Source organism: Odocoileus virginianus, chromosome 2 (assembly GCF_023699985.2).
Source record: "Odocoileus virginianus isolate 20LAN1187 ecotype Illinois chromosome 2, Ovbor_1.2, whole genome shotgun sequence".
In the NCBI taxonomy this organism is placed as follows: Eukaryota; Metazoa; Chordata; class Mammalia; order Artiodactyla; family Cervidae; genus Odocoileus; species Odocoileus virginianus.
The window spans coordinates 42217255-42244930 of NC_069675.1; the positions used below are offsets into that span (position 1 = coordinate 42217255).

General features: G+C 51.8%; 1 protein-coding gene across 1 annotated transcript in view; it reads right to left on the reverse strand.

The window, feature by feature from the left end:
• SH3RF3 (SH3 domain containing ring finger 3) overlaps window positions 1-27676 on the reverse strand; it is a 158000-nt gene that overhangs the window by 42898 nt on the left and 87426 nt on the right. The window contains exons 3-5 of the mRNA XM_020902443.2: window positions 26419-26514; window positions 15650-16003; window positions 9961-10034 (exon numbers count right to left, since the gene is read on the reverse strand). Of these exons, the coding sequence (XP_020758102.2) occupies window positions 9961-10034; window positions 15650-16003; window positions 26419-26514 (524 nt within the window). The remainder of the gene's footprint in view (window positions 1-9960; window positions 10035-15649; window positions 16004-26418; window positions 26515-27676) is intronic.

Here is a 27676-nt window from a genome sequence, read left to right on the forward strand (position 1 = left end):
GCAGAGATATTACTTTGCCAACAAAGGTCCGTCTAGTCAAAGCTATGGTTTTTCTAGTAGTCATGTATGGATGTGAAAGTTGGACTATAGAGAAAACTGGGTGCCGAAGAATTGATGCTTTTGAACTATGGTGTTGGAGAAGACTCTTGAGAGGCTTACTGTAAGACTTGAATCTCCTTGGACTGCAAGGAGATCAAACCAGTCAATCCTAAAGGAAATCAACCCTGAATATTCATTGGAAGGACTGATGCTGAAGCTGAAGCTCCAATACTTTTGACTACCTGATGCAAAGGGTTTACTCATTAGAAAAGACCCTGATTCTGGGAAAGATTGAAGGCAGGAGGAGAAAGGGATGACAGAGGATGAGATGGTTGGATAGAATCACCGATTCAATGGACATGAGTTTGAGCAAACTCCGGGAGACAGTGAAGGACAGGGAAGCATGGTGTGTTGCAGTCCTTTAGGTCGAGAAGAGTTGGAAGCAACTGAGTGACTGAACACCAAAATCTAACCTGTCAGTGTCAGTGGGTGTGCCCTGATGAAGCCCACCCACCCCTGCACCTAGGTGAGGTCTCACCCTGGCTGAGTGAGAACTCTGCCCATCACTGTCCAGCAGCTGCTGTGGCTGGGCCCATATACCAGTGTGCCTAAGCAGTAACTACAGCCCCCCACAAAGGGGGGGGACACACTGCCCACAGAGGGGACCCTTGAGTGCCTGCCTCTGGGCCCCACAGGAGTCTCCTAAACAAGGCCAGTCCTTCAAGACATGGAGACACAGCTGATTTACTAATACACAGACACAAACACAGAGAATCAGGCAAAATGAGGAGACAGAAGTATATGTTGCAGCTGAAAGAAAAGATAAAGCCTCAGAGAAAGAACTAAACAAAATAGAGATAAGCAATCTACCCATTAAAGAGTTAACAGTAATGGTCATAACGATGTTCACACCAAACCCAGAAGAATGGACCTAGTGGACCTAATGGACACATACAGAATGGTCCATCCAAAAGCAGCAGGATGCATATTCTTCTCAAGCATACACAGAAGGTTCTCCAGGATAAATCACATCAGTTTACAAACAGTCCTCCATGAATTTACAAAGATGAAAATCATATCAAACATTTTCTTGACCACAATTGTGGGAAACCAGAAATCAATCAAAAGAAAAACTGGAGAAAACCAGAAAAAAAAAAACCCATCAAAATTAAAGAACATGAATGGGCCACTGAAAAAAAAAAAAACAAAGAAGAAATTTTAAAAATACCTAGAAACAAATGAAAATGGAACCACAATGATCCAAAATCTATGGATCACTGCAATAGCAGTTCTAAGAAGGAAGTTTATAGTGATATGAGCCTACTTCAGAAAACGAAAAATCTCAAATAATCGAACCTTACACCTAAACAGAAGTGATCAACAGATCAACAGAAAACAACAGAAATGATCAGTGAAATTAAGAGCTAGTTCTTTGAAAAGATAAATTCTCCAACTTCTAGTTAGGCTTATCAAGAAAAAAAGAGAACTGGTCCAAACAATAAAATCAGAAAGGAAAAAATAAGTTATAACTGACACCATAGAAATATAAAGGGTCATAAGAGACTATTGAGAATAACCATATGCCAACAACCTGGAAGAAATGAAAAGATTTCTAGAAACATATAATCTTCCAAGACGGAACCATGAAGAAAGAGAAAATCTGAATTGACTGATTACAAGTTAGCAGACTAAGTTAGTGATCAAAATTCTCCCAAGAAAAAAAATCTCAAAGAAATAATCTTAGTTTCACTGATCACTTCTGTTGTTTTCTTAGTCTCCATTTCATTTATTTCTGCTCTGATATTTATTATTTCATTCCTTCTATTAACATTGGGTTTTGTTTTTCCTTCTTTTTTCTAGTTCCTTTAGGTATATTATTTCTTTGAGATTTTTCATGTTTCCTGAGGTAGGGCTTCACTGATAAATTCCACAAAATATTCAAAGATTTAATATCAAATTGCAGGTTGTTTGTGACCAACATAGGTGCAAAGATCTTTAAAAATGTGAGCAAATCAAATTCAAAAATATACTAAAAGGTTCATATGTTGTGACCAAATGGACTTATTCCAGGGATGCAAGAATGGCTTAACATCTGCAAATCAGTGTGACAGATACTTCACATTAACAAACTGAAGAATAAAAACCATATAATCATCTCAGTAAATATTGGAAAAAATGTTTGACAAAATTCAATATCTACTTATGATAAAAACTCTTAACAAAGTGGATACTGAACAAACATATCTCAACATAAGAGCTATATATGATAAGCCCACAGCTAACATCAAGAGAACACACTGGTCATAGCAAACACCCTCTTCCAAAAACACAAGAGACGACTCTACACATGGACATCACCACGTGGTCAATACCACAATCAGGCTGATTATATTCTTTAGGGCTGAAGATTGAGAAACTCTATACAGTCAGCAAAAACAAGACCTGGAGTTGGCTCAGATTATTAGCTCCTTACTGCAAAAGTCAGACTTAAATTGAAGAAAGTAGGGAAAACTACTAGGCCACTCAGTATGACCTAAAATCAAATCCCTCATGATGACACAGTGGGAGTGATGAACAGATTCAAGGGATTAGATCTGGTAGACAGCGTGCCTCAAGAACTATGGATGGAGGTTCGTGTTCGTCCTGTACAATAACATTGTACATAATAGGAGGCAGTGATCAAAACCATTCCAAAGAAAAAGAAATGCAAGAAGGCAAAGTGATCCTCTACAGAGGCTTTACAAATAGCTGAGGAAAGAAGAGAAGTAAAAGGCAAAGGAAAAAGGGAAAGATATACCCGACTGATATCTGATAGAGTGCCTGAAGAACTATGGATGGAAGTTCATGACATTGTACAGGAGACAGGGAGCAAGACCATAACCAAGAAAAAGAAATGAAAAAAAAAAGCAAAATGGCTGTCTGAGGAGGCCTTACAAATAGCTGTGAAAAGAAAAGAAGCCAAAAGCAAAGGAGAAAAGGATAGATATAACCCATTTCAATGCAGAGTTCCAAAGAATAGCAAGGAGAGATAGGAAAGCCTTCCTCAGTGATCAGTGCAAAGAAATAGAGGGAAACAATAGAATGGGAAAGACTAGAGATCTCTTCAAGAAAATTAGAGATACCGAGGGAACATTTCATGCAAAAATGGGCTCAATGAAGGACAGAAATGGTATGGACCTAACAGAAGCAGAAGTTATTAAGAAGTGGTGGCAAGAATACACAGAAGAACTGTACAAAGAAGATCTTCATGACCCAGATAATCACGATGGTGTGATTACTCAGCTAGAGCCAGACATCCTGGAATGTGAAGTCAAGTGGGCCTTAGGAAGCATCACTACGAACAAAGCCAGTGGAGGTGATGGAATTCCAGTTGAGCTATTTCAAATCCTAAAAGATGATGCTGTGAAAGTGCTGCACTCAATATGCCAGCAAATTTGGAAAACTCGGCAGTGGCCACAAGACTGGAAAAGGTCAGTTTTCATTCCAATTCCTAAGAAAGGCAATGCCAAAGAATGCTCAAACTACTGCACAATTGCATTCATCTCACATGCTAATAAAGTAATGCTCAAAATTCTCCAAGCCAGGCTTCAACAGTACGTGAACTTCTAGATGTTCAAGCTGGATTTAGAAAAGGCAAAGGAACCAGAGATCAAATTGCCAACATTTGCTGGATCATTGAAAAAGCAAGAGAGTTCCAGAAAAACATCTATTTCTGCTTTATTGACTATGCCAAAGCCTTCGACTGTGTGGATCACAATAAACTGTGGAAAATTCTGAAAGAGATGGGAATACCAGACCACCTGACCTGCCTCTTGAGAAACCTGTATGCAGGTCAGGAAGCAACAGGTAGAACTGGGCTTGAAAGAACAGACTGGTTCCAAATAAGAAAAGGAGTACATCAAGGCTGTATACTGTCACTGTGTTTATTTAACTTATACGCAGAGTACATCATGAGAAACCCTGGGCAGGATGAAGCACAAGCTAGAATCAAGATGGCTGGGAGAAATATTAATATCCTCAGATATGCAAATGACACTACCATTATGGCAGAAAGTGACGAAGAACTAAAGAAAGTGAAAGAGGAGAGTGAAAAAGTTGGCTTAAAGCTCAACATTCAGAAAAACTAAGATCATGGCATCTGGTCCCATCACTTCATGGCAAATAGATGGGGAAACAGTGGAAACAGTGGCAGACTTTATTTTGGGAGGCTCCAAAATCACTGCAAATGGTGACTGCAGCCATGAAATAAAAGGACATTTACTCCTTGAAAGAAAAGCTATGACCAACCTAGAGAGTGTATTAAAAAGCAGAGATATTACTTTGCCAACAAAGGTCCATATAGTCAAGGCTATGGTTTTTCTAGTAGTCATGTATGGATGTGAGAGTTGAACTATAAAGAAAGCTTAGTGCTGAAGAATTGATGATTTTGAACTGTGGTGTTGGAGAAGACTCTTGAGAGTCCCTTGGACTGCAAGGAGATCCAACCAGCCCATCCTAAAGGAAATCAGTCCTGAATGTTCACTGGAAGGACTGATGCTGAAGCTGAAACTCCAACACTTTGGCCACCTGATGTGAAGAACTGACTCATTAGAAAAGACCTTGATTCTGGGAAAGATTGAAGGCGAGAGAACAAGGGGATGACAGAGGATGAGATGGTTGGATGGCATCACCGACTCAATGGACATGAGTTTGAGTAAACTCCAGGAGCTGGTGATGGACAGGGAGGCCTGGGGTGCTGCAGTCCATGGGGTCGCAAAGAGTTGGACACGACTGAGTGACTGAACTGACTGACTGACTGACCTCGACTGAATGCAGAATTCTAGAGAATAGCATAGAGAGATAAGAAGGTCTTCTTAAATGAACAGTGCAAAGAAATAGAAGAAAAATAATCAAATGGGAAAGATTAGAGATCTCTTCAAGAAAACTGGAAGTATAAAGGGAACATTTCATGCAAGGATGGGCACAACAAAGGACAGAAATGGTATGGACCTAATGGAAGCAGAAGAGATTAAAAAGAGGTGGCAAGAATACACAGAAGAACTATACAAAAAAGATCTTAACAACCCAGATAACCATGTTGGTGTGGTCACTCACTTAAAGCCAGACATCCTGGAGTGTTAAGTCAAGTGGGCCTTAGAAAGCACTACTACAAACAAAGCTAGTGGAGGTGACAGAATTTCAGCTGAGCTATTTCAAATCCTAAAAGATGATGCTGTCAAAGTGCTGCACTCAATATATCAGCAAATTTGTAAAACTCAGCAGTAGCCACAGGACTGGAAAAGGTAAGTTTTCATTTCAATCCCAAAGGGCAATGCCAAAGAAAGTTCAAGCTTTGTTCAAGTGTTCAATGTTCAAGAATGTTCAAGTGTACTCATTTCACAAGCTAGTAAGTTTATGCTCAAAATCTTTCAAGCTAGGCATTAGCAGTATGTGAACCAAGAACTTCCTGATGTACAAGCTGGTTTTAGAGAAGGCAGAGGAACCAGAGATCAAATTGCCAACATCCCTTGGATTGTAGAGAAAGCAAGGGAATTCCAGAAAAACATCTGCTTCATTGACTGTACTAAAGCCTTTGACTGTGTGGATCGTAACAAACTGTGAATAATTCTTCAAGACATGGGAATACCAGACCACCTGACCTGTCTCCTGAGAAATCTGTATGCAGGTCAAGAAGCAACAGTCAGAACTGGACATGGAACAACAGACTGGTTCCAAATTGGGAAAGGAGTATGCCAAAGCTGTATATTGTCACCCTGCTTATTTAACTTATATGAGGACTATATCATGTGAAATGCAGGGCTGGATGAAGCACAAGGTGGAATCAAGACTGCCAGGAGAAATATCAACCACCTCAGATAGGCAGATGATACCACTCTAAAGGCAGAAAGCAAAGAGGAACTAAAGAGCCTCTTGATGAAAGTGAAAAAGCTGACTTAAAACTCAACATTCAAAAAATCTAAGATCAGACCATTACAGTATACTAACACATATATATGGAATTTAGAAAGATGGTAATGATAACCCTATATGCAAAACAGAAAAAGAGACACAGATGTACAGAACAGACTTTTGGACTCTGTGGGAGAAGGCAAGGGTGGGATGTTTCGAGAGAACAGCATCAAAACATGTATATTATCTAGGGTGAAACAGATCACCAGCCCAGGTTGGATGCATGCGACAAGTGCTCAGGCCTGGTGCACTGGGAAGACCCAGAGGGATCGGGTGGAGAGGGAGGTGGGAGGGGGGATCGGGATGGGGAATACATGTAAATCCATGGCTGATTCATGTCAATGTATGACAAAAACCACTACAATATTGTAAAGTAATTAGCCTCCAACTAATAAAAATAAATGGAAAAAAAAATCTAAGATCATGGTATCTGGTCCCATCATTTCATGGCAAATAGAAGGGGGAAAAGTGGAAATAGTTACAGATTTTCTTTTCTTGGGCTCCAAAATCACTGCAGATGGTGACTGTAGCCATGAAACTAAAAGATGCTTGCTCCTTGGAAGGAAAGTTATGACAAACTTAGACAACATATTAAAAAGCAGAGACATCATTTGCTGACAAAGGTCCATATAGTCAAAGCATAGTCACGTACAGATGTGAGAGTTGGACCATAAAGAAGGTTATCGCCGAAGAACTGATGCTTTCAAATCATAGTACTGGAGAAGACTCTTGACAGTCCCTGGAACTGCAAGGAAATCAAACCAGGCAATTTTTTTTTCTTTTTTTAATTAATTAATTAATTTTTTTAAATTAGTTGGAGGCTAATTACTTTACATCATTACAGTAGTTTTTGTCATACATTGAAATGAATCAGCCATGGATCCACACGTATTCCCCATCCCAGTCCCCCCTCCCACCTCCCTCTCCACCCGACCCCTCCGGGTCTTCCCAGTGCACCAGGCCCGAGCACTTGTCTCATGTACCCAACCTGGGCTGGTTATCTGTTTCACCCTAGATAATATACATGTTTCAATGCTGTTCTCTTGAAACATCCCACTCTCGCCTTCTCACAGAGTCCACAAGTCTGTTCTATGCATCTGAGTCTCTTTTTCTGTTTTGCATATAGGGTTATCGTTACCATCTTTCTAAAGTCCATATATATGTGTTAGTATACTGTAATGGTCTTTATCTTTCTGGCTTACTTCGCTCTGTATAATGGGCTCCAGTTTCATCCATCTCATTAGAACTGATTCAAATGAATTCTTTTTAATCCAAGCAATTCTAAAGGAAATCAACCCTATATATTCATTGGAAGGACCAATGCTGAGGCTCCAATATTGTGGCCGCCTGATGAGAAGAGTTGACTCAACAGAAAAGACCCTGATGCTGGGAAAGACTGAAGGCAAAAGGAGAAGGGGGCAGCAGAGGATGAGATGGTTAGATGCCACCACCAGTTCAAAGGACATGAGTTTGAGCAAACTTCAGGAGATAGTGGAGGACAGGGGAGCCTGGTGTGTGGCAGTCCATCGGGTTGCAAAGTCAGAAATGACTTAGTGACTGAAAAACACCACAAACAAGACATAATACTCAACAGTGAGAAGCTAAAAGCATTTCCTCTAAGATCAGGAACAACACAAGGATGCCCACTCTTGCCACTTTTTTTTCAACGTGATACTGGAAGTCTTCATCATAGCAATCAGACAAGAAAAAGAAAGAGATATCCATGCGGGAAAAGAAGTAAAACTGTCACTGTTTGCAGATGACATGATACTATACATAGAAAATCCAGAAGATGCCACAAAAAAACGATAAGAAATCTTCAATGAATTTAATAAAGTTGCAGCATATGATATTAACATATAGAAATCTAGCAACAAACTATCCAAAAGAAAAATGAAGAATACAATCCCATTCATAACTGCATCAAAAAGAATAAAATATCTAGGAATAAATTTAACCAAGGAGGTGAAAACAATGAAAACTATAAGACATTGATCAAATAAACTGAAGACACAATAAATGGAAAGATATTTTGTGCTCAAGGATTAGAACAGTAAATATTGTTAAAATATTCATACCACCCAAGACAGTCTATAGGTTCAATGCAATCCCTATGAAAATTTCAATGGCATTTTCATAGAACTAAAACAAATAATTCTAAAATTTGTATGAAATCACAAAAGACGTCAAAGATCCAAAGAAACCCTGAGAAAAGAAGAAAGCTGTATTTCAAAAGATAGAGCTACAGAATACACACATTAAGGTGCAGAAGCCGGTTAAACTCACGATGGCCACCATCCAGGTGACGACCACCATGACCAGCAGACACATTCCTGCCAAAATGCTCATTATCCTTTGAAAGATGGATCGGACTCCCTTCTGTCAGCTAAAAAAAGATCTCCACCCAAACAGCCATGATCTGGGGTGAGGCAGAGGGAGTGGGCAAGGGCTTGGGGACCACACTGACCCCTCAAGCCCCAGGGCACAGGGGCGGGGATCTGGGGGAGAAATAAGTCCCTACACACTCTGCCCCAAACTTAAGCTCCCTGTGATACGGAGGGTCCTTAGGTGGCTGAGGCCTCCAGAATGTTCTGATGGCTCTCTGGGGTGATACTCCGGGACCTGGTAACCTTCTGGGGTCCGAGGCATAGCGCCTCCTTGGGTGGCTGACTGGGGCATCAGAGCAGGGGGTGGGCTGCCACCAGGACCCACAGCATCCAGCAGGGGAAGACTGGCTGTCTCTGAACCGGGAACAGCTCCTGAGAGTCTGCATGCCAGGCACCTTGTTAGGGATGCCAAGACGAAACCCCTGGTCTTGTCCTTGAAGAGCTCTCCTGTCCCACCTCGCACTCAGGAAGCAACAGGAGCCCCACTGTCTCCCACAGAACAGGCTGCTTCTTCAGAAAAGGATCTGGCACCCAGTTTTCAAGAGCGAGACGACTGCCCGGCCTGCCCTGGTGCCCCGTCCCCAAGCTGAAGCAGAGACCTGGCTGGTAGGGAGCGCCTCCTGTCCAATGTTGTCCTGAACTTCTTCCTGAAGACTCTAGACAGCACCTACTAACCTGCGTCCCCTCAGGAAGCTGTGTAAAGGGGGCAGGTCCCCAGCCCTTGGTTGGGTCGGTTGTGGCAAGAACCCAGTTCCCACAGAGCGAGCAGATAAAGGAGGCGTTCGGGGATTCTCATCTGCCACCAGAAGAGGGCGCGAGTCGGGACTGGACTCTGCAGAGAAGCCGAGCCTGCAGAGCGGACAGACGCAGTCGCCCGCTGGGAATCCTACCTAAGACAGGCAGGCTGCACTGTGAAAGCCTCGCGTGCTCGAGACCCTCAGTGTTCCGCAGCGACACAGGCTGACACTGGCAATTCTGGACCCTGGGAGCTTTCCACCCTGCCACACTGTTTGCCGGATTCACATTCTCCACCTTAAATGTTTATTCAAGTAGCTGAACAGCAGTTACTTGACAGCAGCCGGCAAGGTGCTCTTCAGAACGCTCTTGAACGGTGATGTTAAATGGCACATCTTTTAGAAGCTGTCATTTAACAAGAGCAGATTCTCCTAACAGACAGATATTTCACTTCCCAGCAGCGTTCATCTGGCTCGATTTGGTGACGATGAGCAGCTCGTTTTGGGGAGTGGGACAGCCGGAGGCTGCGTCTGGGCCATTGGTGGCACCTGCTTCTCCGATCATCCTCTGCCCCATGGGGCCCATGCCCACCTCCTCAGGGACCTCTGGGGCCCTTTCCTGAGTGATCAGTGGGTGTCATCAAATGTCTGGACCACCCTCCTGCTCTCACCGAATGTTGGAGAAGCACAGACGCTGATGAACCTGCCAATCTGCTCTCCAGGCTGCCCCATCAGCAGTCCTGAGAGCTCAGAACCCAGTGGGTGACAACTAGAAAACCCCACATGGACACGCTAGTAGGGTGGGGGTAGGTACTGAAAGCTGGGGCCCCAACACATAAGTGGCAGCTCACACATTGAGAGGCAGCTGGACTCTGGGAGCAATGCTCTGCTGTTCAGTTGCTGGGGTGGATCCAGCCGAGGAGTCCTGGAAACAGACAAGAGGACACAGTGAGCGGACTGCAGGCTCCCAGGGGAGCCTGGCAGCCAGTGAACCCTGTCCCTCCCACAGCAGCTCAGGAAACCACGCCTGCCCACGTCTGGTTGGACAGCGGATGTAGCATTCAACGTGCAAGGAGATGGGGGGTGGGGGAGAGGGCTGCCTTTATTTTCAGGACTTGAATTAGTTACTCCTGTGTTTGTCCAAGAAAAGCCAGACAAAACTTTTCATGCTTCAAGATGTAAGCTTATTTAAAACCACATCCCTGAGCGCTAAGGAAAACCAGCCCTTCCACAGTGAACATAGCGGCTAGAGCGGACAGGATGTGAAACACGGCATCTCGCCTGATCAGGCGCGCAAAACCTCAAGGGTCCACTCTGCAAGATGACGGAGGGACGGCCCCTCACAGGTGATTCCTGCCGAGTGCCAGGCACATGGTGAGCTGCTGAAGGGCTGTCTGAGGCAGAAGGAGCCAGTCCACCCGGTTTGCTATAGCAGCTCCAGGAAACTCAACAGGGGAGGACCCTGGGGGTCAGTCTTCTTGCTTCTTGCTGACTCTGACCCTCTGGACTCCTCTCAGAAGGACCCTGCAGTTACAATGGCCCAGAGGGTCCAGGACTATCTCCGAGCTCCATTTCCTGGTCTCCTGCCAAGGAAGGCCACACTCACGGGTTCTGGGAATCAGGAGTGGACATATTTGGGGCCATCATTCCCCCTCTACCAACAGGAAAAGTGGATTCAGGCGAGGAATGGTGTGCAAGACAAGGAGCATTGAGTCTCCGTCCTTAGTGACTGGTAGGACAGAGATGCTGAGTGAAGGGAGTGGGGAGTATGAGACCCGGGGGAGGTCATGGACTGGGCACTGGACACAGTGAGTCTGATGTGCTTGGATCCTGAGGATGACGCAGCGGGAAGCCGACCAGGGGCTGGGGAGTGGGGGCACAGCCTGGACATGTGCGTTCAGGATCAGCACAGGGTCCCTGAGCCCTGAGCTCTCAGCCTGCAAACCTAGGTGCATTACACCCTCGGGCCCTGACTTCTGCCCCGACCACAGCTCAGTGACAGGGATGGGGTGCACCCTACTCAGAACAGCTGGGCACCAGACAAGACTGTGAAGCCTGGTCCCCAAGAATCAAGTAGTGAAGACAGGGCCTGGAGGGATGAGGAAATGGCCATCGAGGGACCTCACCTTCCAGGTGAGTTGGAATATTAGACACAGTAATTCACAGCTGCGAGCAAGGAAATGCTGGCCTCATTCTTTCTGCAGCCACTGGAGGTCAGAGGTGAAGATTCAGCCTCGAGAAAGGGTGGAGAAAGGACAGAGGCTGACCCAACACTTTGTCTGCCGACCAGCATGCCCCACGCAACAGGGAGAAGGACCTGCACAGGTGGGTATGGAGAACTGCATGGAGCACATCGAACAGGACTGGGTGAGGGAGGTGGACACCCAGGTTTAGCTTGTTTCTATAAAAGGAAGTGTGCTTCCATTGGGAAATTTACATACAGATGATAAAGCTGGTACTTACAGAGTTGGGATTTGAGTTAATTTTTAAAAAATTGTTCAGGTTTTCCATCATTTTACTGTCAACAGTGAGTGGTTCCAATACATTTTCAAAGTGAGATACACAGAATGACAGTTCAATTATCTGAGGTCTGTTTCAAGATCAAGCTTTGGTTGATGTGACCGCATGTTTCCTGGATTCCATACATGTCACCTTTGTGGGGGGCCAGGAGGGGCCAGGAGAGGACTGTGGGATGACCCTGTGGATCAGCCACTCTGATGACCGAATCCGGGCACTGTGGCCACAGTGCTGTTGGAGGGCTTCAGCCGGGTGGCAGGACCCACAAGGTGATTGGCTTGGATGGAGCTAGACTCACAACCCAGCTCTTATCAGAGGGCTCCTGTGCAAATAAAGCCTCCTGAAACAGCTACCAGCCAACAGGCACCACACATGAAGCCCCATAACCTGGTGTGGCTGCTGAATCCCGCTGTGCCTGGAGGTAGCCTTCCCTGGTGTCTCTCTGCACCTCACTGCTCTCCAGCCACTCTGGCCATGATTCACCCGGAGGAGACAAGCTCAGATGAGGCTGCCTCTGCCTCCCGGCCAGAGGAGGGATAGGCTGGCGTGGCTGAGTTCTGAGCCGCAGAGCTGAACCTAAGGACCCAGCCCGTCACTCTGGATGACGGATGCTGGGGGCAGGAGGACGGGGCGCTCACCCAGCACTGGGGCCACGAGGATGCCCTACAGGAGCCCCAGGGGAGCAGTGCCGGGACACCTGGCCCTCAGCTGAGATCTGACATGACAGAGGCCACAAAGCAAATAAGTGGGATTTCAGGGCAGACCCTCCATTAGAGCAGGGATGCAGGCATGAGAAGCCACACCTGTGATAACCCCTTTTCCCAAGGTCAAGGTCGACATGAAGAACATCTAAGACCAAGCCCACTGAGCCGGGGCTCCAATAGTTCCCTGCAGCGTGGAGCCCAGATGAAGGCCCCTTTGATATTGTACCCAGTGGTGGGAGCCATGCTGGGACTTCCTGGTGGGGCAGGATCCCACCCATCCCCCTCCGAGTTCTGTCTTCACCTCTGTTTCTGTTGAGAGAGGGTGGAGGGCTGTCCCCTGGCAGCTGAGGACACAGGCGCAGGGAAGGAGGACGCGGCCGCAGACATGGGGGCCCCTCCAGAAGCCTGGCAGGCAGGCCTCTGCTAACCCCAGGGGAGACAAGGCATTGGGATCAAGGGCTCGGAAGCACGAGGCATCCCATGTGGCTCCAAGTCATGGCAGCCCATCCTGGAGGAAGGCGCCTACCAGAGGTGCAGAAAGTCTGTTTGAGGTCGTTCAGTGCAGCCCCATGCCCTTCGCTGTGACCACGTCGAACAGGCTTCCCGCAAGGTCTGGGGCCTGTCTTCCAGCTGAGGGCTGGAGGCTGATTCCGCTTTGATTTTTAATGACTTACTTTTAAATGATTCTGGGCCTGAAGGAATTAGCGAGGGCTTGGTAGGGGTGAGGGAACTGGGCAGGGATGAAGGAAGGAAGGAGACGGCTCCAGTGCTTTCAGATAAAAATGATTGGGAACGCAGCCCTGGGACAGGCTCTTCTTGGCTCCTGGTGACGGCTCGCCCCTCCCCCCGCCCCGCCCCGGACCCGCCCCCCGTCCCGGCCCCGCCCTCCCTCCGTCCCGGGCCCTCCTTCCCGGCCCCGCCCTGTGCCTGCCTGACCCATCGCGGGAAGGTGTCCGCTGAGATGAAGTGGCATCTATTCAGTAGACTCCTAATGGCCGCGCGCTGGGACTCAGCCCCGGACGCTAGCACAACCCGACCAGGGGAGCCGCCAGCAGGGTGAGAACGTGGGTGGCACAGTCCTCGGGGCCACTAACCACGGGGCGGCCGACCCCAGTGACCCATCTAGCCTCGTTCAGCAGTGGCCCACGGAGCATTTGACAGGAGTCTATGACGAGTCCCAGAAGACGTGATTCTAAACCGTCAGGTTGTTACCAGACGCTGGAGGCCGCACCGTGTTGTTTCCCGGGGCCTCTGAGCAGTAGCCAGGAACCAGGCCTTTAATTTCCCACTGGGATTAATAAAAGGGAAAACGGTCTGTGGGTTGGTGGACTGCACCCCTGCTAAAAGGGGCTCTAAGTCACTTTCCTGACGCAGACCAAGACCCTAAGAAGAAACATCTCACTTTCATTTTAGCATGTGTCCAAATAACACTGTCATCACCATGAGGAGCTGCGAAATGGGCAAGTTCACTCATCACTTGCTACCACCCTGGAACGCAGGGTGTAAAAGATTCTCAGGAACATGCTTCCCAAATAAAACTTCAGAATAAAACATTTACAGCCAAACTCTTTGCTTAGTTCCAAGAAGAACAGCCAACAGCCTGCAGGGCCAGGGTGACTGGAGGCAGGGTCTGGGTGGTGAGCCTGGCCTGGCAGAGCCTGGCCTGGGCTGGCCAAGCTCGCACCAGCAGCTGGAGGTCAGAGGCCGAGGATCTGAAGGAAACGGTCTGTCCTGGGAGAAGGAGCCATCGCACTGTGCCAACAGAACATCCACAGTTCTCCTCATCAGCCCCGGGAAAGCTGGCTGGCCACTCAAGACAGAGGCCGATGGGAGGCCAAGCTCACCTCAAGTGGCTCCACTCACACCTGAAGGGGCCTGACAGGTCCACAGACTCTCAATGCAGCCCTGAGCCTCTAGCTCCAGGTCTGCTCAGGTCCACAGACCCACCCGAGGTCAAGTCTGGCTGCTGCCTTGATCAACAAGATTCTCCTGGCTCCCAGGGTGGAGGGAAGCTGCAATAGAGACCATGAGGTCGCAGGCTCCAAAAGGCCAAAAAGCTGCCCGACCCTCTTGAGTGCCGTCTGGGATGAGAGGACACACCTCCAGCCCCTGCCTTTGTCCCGCTGGGCCACAGCCAAGCCAAGAGCTGGACAGGCCTCCCCGGGTCACTCTGAAGAGGAGGGGCCCCTAAAGTGGGGAGCTTGGGGACCATTCAGTCCGGGACTGAAAATCGCAAAGTGCTAATGAGCTGGGATGAGGGAGACGGTTACAGGACTACTTCTGACCTGTCGGGGGTGTCATAAGGTTTGACTTTGAATCAACCCGTGGGGCCTTTTTCCACCAAGAAGCGTCCATCACCCATGACCACCGCCCACAAGCACCGCCCACACTGGCACCTGCTATTCACAGCCCTGTGAGTGAGCGTGCAGTCATGTCCAACTCTTTGCGACCAATGGACTGTAGCCCATCAGGCTTCTCTGCCCATGGGATCTCCCAGGCAAGCATACTGGAGTGGGTTGCCATTTCCTTCTCCAAAGGATCTTCTGACCCAGGGATGGAACCCCTGCCTCCCGCGTCTCCTGCACTGGCAGGTGATTCTTCACTGCTGAGCCACCAGGGAAGCCCTGCAGCTCTGCCGGCCTGCCCTTAACTCACAACGCTCGCACCCCTTCCTCCTCCCAACAACTGAGTGACAAGGGTCCAGAGATGGGCGCAGCTGCTTCCCTTGACCTCTCACCCCTCTTGACGGCCTCACTGAGGGCCCGAGCCTGGTCACAATGTTTCCTTCCAGTGTAACTGTAGGAACATGGGTCCCAGGACCTGGTCATCTCTGCTGCTGACCACAACACCTCGTCTCTTGATGGACTGGCCTTTCGGGCAGCGAGTAGAACCAGTCTGGCTCTGCTAGTTGGCTGCGAGCAAAGCAAATCCCCTTGACTTCCCTGGTAGATGAAGCTGGTGCCTCGTCCCACACAGACGGGCTCCATAGACACGTGGTCACAGGGAGCACACTGGCCAGGCTCACGAGATGCTGAAGACATAGGAGTGCTAATCCAGGCTTTCTCCTGCGTCAGAGGGCTCTGGGGGCTGGGACCGCACCTTCAGAGGCTGTCTCGGGCCCCTGAGAAGCCCCTCATGTCCACCAGGGTTGTGTAAGTGCTGTGGTTGAGATGGAGACTCACCTCCACTGGGGCTTCGGGGCCCTGAGGCTGGGACCCCAAAAGGCACAAGTGCTTGGCCTTCTCATGCCCGCCCAGGACTGGGGGAGGGAAGTGAGTGGCGCTGAGGAGCGCCCCCAGGTCGCAGGCCGTGGTATTACCTGGGCAGGAGCACTTCGGGACAGGTGCGCCAGGTCCCCGATCCTGGCCGCGGCCCGGGGGTCGCTGGAGCTAATGAGCACAGGGGCGCTGATCTCCATGGAGCGCCTGTGGCCGCTGGCCTGGGTGGACTTGTGCGTCACGCTGAGCGCGGTGAAGGAGTGCCGCTTCTTGGCGTTCTTCTTGCTGTCCACACGCCGCTGGAAGGCGCTGACCGCCCCCGTGCTGCCAGAAGTGGGACCTGGGGCCACGCTGGCCACTGCGCCGGCGTCAGAGGGTAGGGAGGCAAGGCAGCCGGACGCCGAGGCCAGGCCCAGCTTGTCCATCTCCATCAGCTGCTTGGCGGCATCATTGAGCTAAGGAGACAGGAAGGGGAGGGTCAGTGAGCAGCAGCCGCACCCCACGTCCAGCCTTCTGCTCACGCCTCAAAGCCGCCAGTGTGTTTGAGGCACTGGAACCTTCCAACAGCACATCCAGTAGGAACAGTGTTGAGGAGACACAGTAAAGGCCAGGGTGGCATCTGGGCACTTGATTGAAAAGCTGTGTTTTCAGGGGTCTGCTCCCTTTGCCCCACTGTGGCAGAACTGTGCTGCCTGGGAAGCACCCAGAGGGTGGGGGGAGTGCCCCCACATGCTCCCCACCTTGTGGGCCAGCAGGTCGCACCACCCCCGTCCACCCCCCACCCCTCGCACGTGGCCTCAGGCTGCTACAGAGCCCTGTCCCCACAGTCCGGGGAGGGGGGCAGGGCCCAAGGGGAGCACAAGCAGAGCCCAGGCCGTGAGCTCAGGGCTGCAGTGGGGCACCGTACCAGGGGCCAGTGTGGAGAAGGGTTGTAAGCCTTTGCTGCTGGATTTGCGCAGCAAAGGGAAGGGATGGTGCGTCCACAGGCCAAGCTGACAGATTGCAGGTGCTGGAGTCCAGTCACTCTGGATGGCTCAAGCACAGGGCTGTCTGCATTTCCACTGCAAACACCCATCCTTCACGGGGTGGGGGGCAGTGGTTGTACAATTCACTCCAGGCCCCAAAACCTGGGATCTAAATCCAGGATCATTTCCTCTGAAATTCTGCCTTCACTGAGGCTCAGCTGTTTTGCTCTATTTTAAGGTTTTACTCATTTGCTCCCCCTATAGTGCTGAGTCCCCTCCCCCTTCTTTGGGGGCCCTCTGACCCTGGAGGCCGGCCTCCTGTACCCCCTGTTCTGCACCCAACTGCGGGGCCACCCAAAGAGCAGAAGCAGGAAGCTTGGGCACCAGAACCTGGTCTAAACTACCGGCCCTGTGCCTCCACGTGCCAGGTTTCTGTATGGAAATAACGGCATGGACACTGCCGCTGGGCTCAACTCCCCCTTGGCCCCAGAGCAGCAGTCCTGGAGCCCCTCACTCAGTCCCAGGGACCCTATGGAGTCAGTGACAGAAACCACAGTTTCAGGACCAGGAAATCCAGGGAAGGACAAGGCAGGTATGTGCACGCCCAGAGTACACGCGCACACAGCAGGACCAGGCATGCCCTGGCCCCACGGTCATGCCCGCCACTTAGCCACACGATCAGCAGCCCACCACATGTCTGCCCCGAGCTGACATGTCCACCACCCTGCCCCCACAAGGAGAGCTGGGCTTCAGGGTGGCCTGAGTGCCTCCACGGGTGCTTAAAGGAGGACAAGCCGATGTCCAATGAAGAAGACAGTCTCCACAAACCGCAGGGATAGTGGCCAACACTGCTTCCCAGTGGTGAACCTCTGCATTTCCTCCTACTCCTGCCACGGGTGAGGGGACCCCAGAGGAGCACCCTCCAGATGCAGGAAAATGGTTTGGTCTCATCCTGTTCACCGAGTCTTTGTTGTGTGACAATGGCAGAGGAGTCTGGCCTGTCTAGGGGATAGAGGAAGGCCATGTGGTGGGGGCGGGGGTGGGGGGTGCGGTGAGGAGGGGGTGAGGCCAGCAGATCCCTCAGACCTGTGGGCTGCAGAGAGGAGCCTGGATTTATTCTGAGAGTAACGTCCCCTCCCACCCTCTCCCGCCCCCAACCAGGGCCATAGGCAGGAGTGAGGCCTGAGTCACCTTTGTAGAGATGGTCCAGTCTGTGTGTGACAATGGACCATGGGGAGGTGACAGCGGGCGGAGGGTCGGCTGGGAGATGGTGACAGATGGCAGGGCTGTTCTGGGAGGGCTGACACCCAGCACAGCTGAAAATTTTTCCTCTGAAAGTTTCTCTTACATTCACTTTATGCTATCAACTCCAGGTAAAGGCAAAGTTAGAAATGAATGACATGGTTGGGCATAGGAATCAGTGGACAAAGGGACAAGGGATGTTCTTGGAGCAGGGAGGGGGTCTGGAGTTACCTACTTCTGATGTGTGGAGCAAACTCTGGAGTCCTGAGAGTGAGCAGGCCGGCCTCCCATGGCCCCTGCCCTCTCCCCACACCTCCCCACTGGGCCTGCTGGGTCACCCTGACCCCACAGTCTCTCAGCCACAGGCACTGGGGGCTGGCCCCTCACCCTTGCTCCTGCCCGCAAGGTGGCTTCTCTGCAGGTCCCTCTGAGCAGGAGAGTTACAGCTCCTCCCCTACCTTCCTCCCACTTCCAGCTCCATGTCCTCCATGAAGGACACACTGCCTCTAGACTTCACCTTCTCTCCATCTGTGTCTCTTCCCACGAGAACCTGGGTTTCAAGATGACTCTCCCAGGGCCTGGCACATAGCAGTAGCTCAATAAATGAGAGGCAGCTCGGATGGCCACGTGCTGAAAACTGCTCTTTCTGTCCAGGGCTCAGACGTGCCAGCAGACTCAGAGGCATGGAGTCCTCAACAGCTTCACACTCAGCTCCTAACTGCTCTCACTCTGAGGCTTTGGAATAAACAAAAGCCACAGAGGAGAGCTCTGAGCCTCTCTGAGTGGGCACAGCCCAAATTAGCTGTGTTTTCTCTCTGCAGTAATTGACGGAATTGCAGCGGTTGCAGACAGTGGACCGAGCACACGCATGGGTCGGGTCACCAGGGACACACGGCCTCTCTTCCACATAGAAATACTGCCAAAGGGAGCAGGAGGAACATGATGACGGGAGGGGTTTCTCCAAGTGGCCCAGAGGGTTAATCTCAGAAGTAATTCCTGGTCAAGTCTTAGAATTAATGTGGAGGCAGCAGAAACTGCAGGGCCATCTCCCCACAAAAGCTCTCAGCTCTGGAGGCAAGAAGCCCAGGGACCCGCGACCCTTTCCAGCTGCACAGTCAGCCAAGCCGTTCCTTCTGCGCTGAACACAGCCTGAACCTCAGCCAAACCCGCCTCTGTTGTCACCTTATAAACACCTAGAGTCAAATGTCTCCAGGCCAAGTCTGCTTTCACCCACACCAAGGAGGCTCACCCAAGGGGCAGGTGACCCCATATCCACGGCCAAGGTCCACCCTTGGGGCCACGTGGAATCTGCAAAAGAGCCTTTTCCCCAACTTATTTCTCAGATATGGGTCCACCCAGACCCACTGTCAGGCTTGGGGCTGAGCCTGGGGTTTCTGGGCGACTTTGATGCTCACTGAAGTTTCTGAGTCCCTGACTGGATGGGATGAGTCAGGGTGGGAGGAGGGAAGTTGAGCAAGGCACCTGTTGAAACCACGGCTGAGGGGATGGCAGGTGGGAGGGTGTCCAGGGCAGCCTGAGGCAGGGGGTTGCTGAGGAGCCTGTGTCCCTGAGTAGAATGCAGAAGAGTAGATAGCAGCTGAGGACACAGATTCTGAGCCAGGCATCCAGTCGGGGGAGCTCAGCTGGCTGAAAAATGGTCCCATGCTCACGTGCCTGGTTTGCAGGGTCACTGCTGCCCACGCAGGGGACACACGATGGGAAGGGAGGAAAGCCACCGGCACCTGAGCAGAAACGGTCAATGCAGCACAGCCAACGGCTGTCCCCACGGCCGTCCCCATGCTAGGCGGGCTTAGGCCCCAGGAGAGACATGGGCCCCACCCGCAGCCAGGCCAGGCTCCTCCCTGCATTTCAGCCCCAGGTTGCCACACTGTCATCCCGCTGGTCTACGGAAGATGGACGTTCACTCAAGGTAGTGCCTCTGCTTTCTTCTGGGCCCTCCTGCAGCTGGATGGCTCCAGGGAGGCTGGCGGCTCAAGGCCCAGAGGGACTGGTCTTGCTAGGTCCCTGTGTGCTAATAATAAGCAGGCATGCTGAAAGGGTCCCAGCTAATACCTTGGTGATGGCTGTTAGCTTAGTCCTTATATAATAGTTTGACTTCTATGAAACACTGCCCCACAACCCAACAACACTACACAAATGAACTAACTGCCTACTGTGTGCCGAGTACTACACGAGGATGAGAAGGGAAAGGAACTGTCATTGGTCTGGCCTCAAACTGCCTACCTATGCAGACAGGATGACAGGGAACCCGAGTCATTGCCTGTTTACATGTTATCTTGTGTGCATCATATTGTAAGATTTAACTTCACAAAGAGTTTAAAAAGTGCTACAGGGGAGAGCGGTCAGGGAGAGCTGGTAGCTATGTACCTACCAGCCTCTGTGGAGGACCCAGGGCCATATCTCATTGCCCGGATTGTGCCTTGGGGTGCAGACCCAAGGGTCACTGAAGTCCTCCTCTCTCTGGTGGAGCTCCATCAGCTCCACCACCCTCGCTCCCTCACCCAGCCTGCCCTGTGGTGACTGGGTGTCACCTGTAAGGGAAGCACATTAGGTCTTCATGAAGGCACAGTCTGAACCTGGACACAGAAATGCGAGCAGAACTCACATCCAGATCCAGAGGGGGAAATCCCTGCCCCCAGTTGCCCACTGATCATCATGATGCTCATGAGAAACGGGTCATGAAGAAGAAAACAGAAAAACAAAACAGAGCTTCAAGCACCATCACGTCTCCCCAGTGTTCTACGGCAGGGACACCTGAGCAGCTCCTCTCTGGTTTCTTCCTTGGGACTTTGTCTGGTCACCTCTGCTGTGGCAGAATCAGGGTGTCGTGCGAGTTAGGAGCAGGGTGAGGAAGCAGGGGTTACGCTGGCTTGGGAGACACGGGGAGCCACCAGCCCGCCCCACCCCCCAGCGCACCTAGAGCGCTGGTCACAGGACAGTGTTGGGACGTGGTTGTAACCTGTCTCCATAGAGAACAATGACCCCAGAGACTTGCACCTGGTCCTCACTCCTCTGATGGAAGCTGTTTACTCTAGGACCTGAGCTGAGGGGCCTCAGCATGGGAGAGCCACAGCTGGCCCACAGACTTCCTGTTCTGTCGAAAATACCTCTCGGATCCTACTTTTATCATCCTTGTTTGTCCCCAGCCGCAATTATATCAATTATTGCAATATAATTGACATACGACATTGTTTTAAAGCGTACAACATAATGGTTTGTCACCCTTATTTCAAAATTCTACACCATCACAGGTTAACAAGAAGGAGCAACAAGGACCATATTTACCCTCTCATCTGAAATGCTAAACACAGATTAAAGAAACACGGCTTTCAGACATGGAACAACGGACAGTTCAGGAGTGAAGAACCTCATAAACCACAGGACATGCAGTAGAAAACATAGCTTCAGAAGGTGTCTAATCAGCCCCACACTGAGGCGCCCTAGTTCTGCCTAACAAGCTATGAGCAAGGCACGAAAAGCATCACACAGCCTCTCCGTGCAGAGCTCAGTACATCCCAGGACAGGGCCTGCAAATACTGGCAGGCATGCAAGAACACCCCACATCCGAAAAGCCAAATTCACAACACCGCCTCCCCTCAGAGGTGCTAGGCAGGCAAAGCAGCAGGGAATGCAGCCTGTAAACCAACTGGGTCAGTATTCACAGGGCAAGAGGTCATCAGTGGACCTAGAGCCAGAACCAGCCAGAACTCAGAGTCAGTGGGGAAGCACCAGGGGACACCCCAACCACACTCCCCACGTCTGAGCAGCAAGGCCAGTGTGCGCATCAGAAGACACCCCCAGAACTCGAGGAAGACACCATCCACCTTCTAAAGACCAGTTCCCTGGACACCCAGCCCACCTGTCCGTGGCACAGAGGCCCTGCCCACCTGTCTGTCCATCTGTTGGGCACATGCTTCCCATGTGCTATCCCACCGAGGCCGCTTACTGCCTCCTTCCATACAGGTGGGGCCTGAAGCCCCGGAGTCAAGCAAAACCCTCTGTAGGAAAGAATGGGGCAGGGGGGTGGTTGTGACAAGATGCCGCAGGGAGGTTCTGGGGCCAGTTCCACCCACCCACCTGCTGGCCACGAGGGAAGCTATGGGACGGGACAGTCTCAGAATAGCTGCCGCCACGTGAATCCACCTCAAGCTTCACAGTCAATCATCCAGACGTGGCTGCAAGTTGCTGGTTTTGAACTGATACCATTCATCAGGCCACTAGCCTGGGGGCCTGGGGTCTGTGTGGCTGCCCCCCAAGGGTCCCATCCCACTGACTCTTTTTGGAGAACCACCTGGCTGCAGATCTGCCCTGACCTCTAACATCTTGACGGCCACACAGCCATCCCCGTGTCGGCACCAGGGCCACTTCCTAGAAGCTGGCAGTGCTGGTCGTTCATAGTAGGAAAGAAAGTATTTAGAAGAGGCCCTTTATCCAAGGGAGCCCCTCTGCTCGGAACCGCTGCCCTGACTCCCTGGGTAGCTGAGAGAGTGGGAACGGCCGGCCAGGTCCCCCGGCTGCTGTGAGGGCCTCCCACCCCTTCCAGAGGCCTCGTCCCCCAGACACGCCGCTCACAGATGCCAGTGGCCACTAACCATTGCCTCTGGGTGGTGCTGACCACCCACATGGGGCTGTGCTTGGTACTTCCTTGGGTCCTCCTGGTGCCCTCTGGACATGGCACCGTCCACACTGACAGAGGGAGAAACTTGATACCAACGCATCACACAGCTGGGTGAAGCCCAGGTAGCCTATGGGTCCAGAGTCAGACCAGGAGAGCAGCCTTCCAGTACCCCTCCACATCCCCCAATGGGAGCAAGAAGTCAGAACTGCCTCCCACCTCCCTACTCCCCCAATGGGAGCAGGAAGTCAGAAACCCCCACCCCCCAACCCCCCAATGAGAGCAGGAAGTCAGAACGCCTCCTCTCAGTGTCATGCATCCCCAACATGCAGGGTTTCTTTTCCAGGAGCTGTGCTCTGCCACCACCACCAGGGACACCCCATCAGGTTTATTCCCTGGATCCCAAGTACACCTAGGGTCTGTGGAGGCACTGAGGCCTGGAGGGGGATCGGGGCTCCTGTGTCCTTCTGCTTCTCCCGAGCCTGGGCGTGGACCTTCCACTAGAAGCCAAGGACCCTCCCCAACCTCCTCCCTGGAAACACTCTGCCTGCCCCAGGGCCTGAGACAAAGGTGAAGAAACAGCCAACAGTTACTGGGTCAGCAAACCCCACGTGAGCGGGGCAGCCTGCACCTTTGAAACAGAACAGACAGCTTCAATGCTGTTTGTCTCCAGGGATGTTGGCAGCTCTGATACCACAGTTGGAGATGGACGCTCAGAATAATATGCTCTCTTCATAAGGCAAAGTGACAAGGAGACGATAGTGCTCCAGGAACAAGAAAGGCCAAGTTCAACATTGCAATTAGCCGAGGTTCAGACAACTTCCACAGCAATCATCGCGCTGAAGACCAAGCCTCTCACACGGGAAGCAGTTGCCATTAGCAACCATACCATTTTGGGCATTACATCTATTTGGCTAAATCAAGACTTCAGTTTTTGCCTCCATCTTCTCCCGGATCCGTAAATAGCACCACATCAGCCTCAGGGATCAGCTGAGGCCTGCAGCACCACCAGCAGACAGAGGCTTGGATCTGGTCCCAAGGTCAGAACTCTCTGGACGTCCCATGCCCAGGATGAGGCTGCCCCCACTTTCTGGGGCTCACCCCACATCCTCATCCTCCCTACCTCCTCATCCAGGATACAGGCATCTGCAGGTACCCCAGGGCTGTGGGAGATCAGGGCAGATCCTGATCCCAGCGTGTGGGGTGGCAGAAGGGGGAGCAGGAGCCAGAGGACAGGCCCACCAGATGTGCACACGGCTCCAGGTTTAGGACATAGGCTCTCGACAGACACCACTACGGACGCATCCATCCAGCTGTGTGGACGGATGGATGCGGGCAGCTTTGATGGATATGGAGGGTCAGTGGGAGGGAGACGGGACTCCTGCAGCACCACTCTGGACACCCCCACCTCCACCCTTCAGCCCCTCACGCCCGCGTGGAGCCTCTCACACCCATGTGCAACCCTGGGCTGCAACCTGCAGCCCACAGCCCTCTCCTCTGGGCCATGTCCTCTCCTCCTTGAAAGCCACCCTCACCCTGTGGCTGTGGCGTCCGCAGCTGCACACCTGTCCACCACTGCTCGGCTGACCAGGAGCCTGCCTAGCCTCCACGTCTTCCCTCGGTTCCCTGCCCCTCACAGGTCTCAACACCTCAGGTGAAGTCCCCAGATCACCTCCTGCTGTGTCCTGAACACTCTTTCTTGACAAACAACCTTCTGCGGAGAGGCTGAGACGAGGACAGCTGGGCACAGAACTTCAACGCCCCATCCTCATCTCTTGTTCCTTCCGAGACCCTCCTCTCCAGCCACCTCCTCCGTGAGGGAGTCAGGTGGGCCCCTCTACCCCTGGGGTGTGGGCGACCCTGTCTGTGATGGAGCTCCTGCTGCAACCACAGGTGGGGCTGACCTCCACCCCATCTGTGGGGATGGCGAGCTCCATCCAGTCCTCGGTGTCCTGGGGACTCACAGGCCTCCCACCTTGGCCTGGTCCACCAGAGCGGCCCTACTGTGTTCTGGCCCTAAGACTCTGGGGTCACCGCTAGGCTCCTCGCCCCTCTTCAGAGTCTCCCACTCCCTGCTCACCTCTGCTTCCAGACTTCTCTGCTTCCAGACTTTTCCCCCTCCACAGAGTGGTCTCCCTGGGATCAGCTCCTCTCACTACAGGGCAGGGGTCCCCAGCGAAGCTCCCAAGAAGTGCTGGCTCCCTGGGCAGAGGAGCAGCCACCTTGTCCCTCCAGGTGCGGATTCCAGTGACCGCCCACAAGGACATGTGGAGCCAAGTCAGTTGGCCTCCAGGGGCCCAGAGCACAAAACAAGGAAACACATGGCTCCAGTTTGGGGCGACATGATAGGCTCCTAGGAATGTCCCCATGACTATCTCTGAGTGGCCCCTCAAGGGTCTGCCTGGGAAGAGGTTCCACTGACCAGAGATATCGGGGGGGGGAGGGTCTGACTCTGCACATCTGGACGGCGCTGTGTGGTTTCTGGGTCTGAAGCAGTAGGATAGAGACCACCCCAGGCACTGGAGCAAATGCACAGGTGAGGACAGGGGTCCATTCCAGGAGCCAGAGGGCAGAGTGTGTGCCCGTGAGTGCCTCTCATGAGGTACCAGAGAAGAGCATGTATGTGCGTGTGGCGTTACTGCTGGGGAGGGTCTCAGAATTTCCTGGGAAGCTGATCTAGAGCGAGTATGAGAACTGCAGGGAGCAGGACATTTAGGAAATGGGAGGAAAGGGCCAGAGATGCGGCTGGAAAAGCAGAGGACGCCACGATGCAGAGAGCCCAGGCTGCCGCCCCAGAGAGCAGCCTCCATCCTGCAAGGCCCGGAGCCCACTGGCCCACAGGGCTCAACAAAGGCAAAGCTGGCCACATGCCAGGAATTGGGTGCAGCCCACCCTGAATTGGGGACTGTGGGCTCTGAGTGGGGGTGCTGAGAGCCGAGTCGAGAGACGTCCACCTGTGATCATGTCCAGCTCTGGGCCTTTGTCGGCTCATCAGTTGCATGGGGGCAGAGGGTGCAGTCCTGGTGTTCATGCTTGGGATGTGTGAGAGGCAGGACAAGGACTCAGAAGGGTCCAGGGTGCAGGCACTGTGAGCACTGGCTGAAACGATTTCCAAGGATGACTCGGGGGTGCACAGGTGCAGCGTGGGGTCAGGCTGGGGACGCACACATAGATGTGCCTGACAAACAGCAGACACACACACAGCCCACGGCAACCAGGACTTGAAAGGTCAAAGGTTGTGGACACGCCCCACTTGGCCACTGCCCGTGACACATTCACTGAATACCTACTTCACATCAGCCATCAGCCCCAGAGAAGAGGCAGTAAGCCCCAAGTGTGCTCCACTCCAGGAACCAGGCACTCACCAGCCGCCCCGAACCCAGAGTCTGGGAGCCTCAACATCTGTTCAGTTGCTGGCAGAGTCAGGGGCGGGGTGTGGGGGGATCAAGGCAGGTGCCTCTGGGGGAAACCCTGAGAGTCTTGGAGAAAGAAACAGGGCTCAGGCTCCGTTGTAAAGAGAGAAGTCCTCAGGGAAGCCCTGCCTCCTGCCACATGGTGAGACGAGGGAGTGACCCAAAGGTCAACCCCACCTGAATTCAGAAGACTACGGGGCAGGCTCCTTCTCTTCAGAAGAGGGGCTCCAAGGCCAGGGCATCCCAGGGTCTGGTGAAGCAAACCACAAAGGGCAAGAGAAGGGTCCGGAGTCTGGCCTCAGCTTCACCTGCAGGGGGCGTGGCTGGGGCATGGCCTCACCTCCACCTGCAGGGGGTGAGGCTGGGGCGTGGCCTCACCTCCACCTGCAGGGGGCTGGGCTGGGCATGGCCTCACCTCCACCTGCAGGGGGCGGGGCTGGGGCATGGCCTCACCTCCACCTGCAGGGGGCGGGGCTTGGGCATGGCCTCATCCTCACCTGCAGGGGGCGGGGCTGAGGCACTGTCTCACCTCCAGGTACAGCAGTGGGAGGGGCTGGGGCAGGACCTCACCTCCAGGTACATCAGGGGGGTGGGGCGGTGGGGGGGGTTCTCACCTCCACATATAGCAGTGGGAATATCCCAATCTTGTCTCTCAGCTTGCCCTCCGCCCAGTTGTCATCCACTCTTCTGATTACAGTCAAGACTTCATCCTGGAAGTGGTCCATGGAGACAAGCCCAGGGACATGCACGAAAACAGACACAGAAACAGAACCAAGAGATTAGTCAGTGTTACTGATGCTGAGGAAAGACTCTAAGTGATGACTCGTTATGAGATCTGACATGAAAACCGTTCATCCCCACATCTTCACCTGCGATCGCTTTTCCTCTCTGGTATTGATTTTCGAGGCCAAGACCCTCCGATGGAAGTGTATGGAATTACAATCTAGTGAGCACTTCAAAATTCATGTTCCTAGTAATTACTTATGGATAAGATTGTTTTCAATAAATATAAATTCAACTAATCCTTTCTGTGTTTCTACCTCCATCAAAGCACAAAATATGACCCAATCTAATTCATTTACTTAGAGTCGTGAAAGTCTGAACAAGCCTGTTAAATTTGTCATGCCAGATGGTATCAAGGATAGAGGCAGAAGGCGGACAGAGGCAGAGACAGGAGGGTCGTGAAGCAGGGAGACAGGTGGCCAGAGAGGGTGGCCCCACCTAATGCCCACACAGGTGCCCGAAGCTGATAGGACAGTGGATGAGGGTGGCAGAGGACGAGGAGCAAGGGGACGACCTGCCTGGTGCACCCACAGGTGCAGGGACAGCGACAAGGTGGGGGGCGGGATGAGGAGTGAGGGGATGATGGGCAGCAGTGAGCGTCGGGGCCCAGGCTGGTGAGGCCAGGGGAACAGTGGGACCACTCGGGGGCAATCAGCAGAGCCCTGCGCCCACAGTGAGCTCCACTCAGATTCAGCCAAAGCGTGGAGCTGAGATCCTGCCGGTGGCGCAAAGGAAAAGACAACCGCGGGCTTCTTATGAGTCAGCGCTTTTGCGAGAGCAAAATAAATCAAACAACAAAAAAAGACATTTAATTTTGTAAAATTAAAAAGAAAAAATGCCAGATTAATTTTGGTAAAACAAATAAAATACACAATATCCACACTGTTATTTGAGACTGGTCAAGAAATTAGACTCCAAGAAATAAAAGAAAAAAATAAGAAGTACAAATACTGGAAAAAAGACCATATGATTTTCTACCTAGAAAAACAGAGTATCAATTAAAAATTAGAATAAGTAAGAACTTGAGAAAGGCTGCAAGTTTTAAAATAAATACATAAAAATCATTGGTTTCCCCATCTACTGCCAATA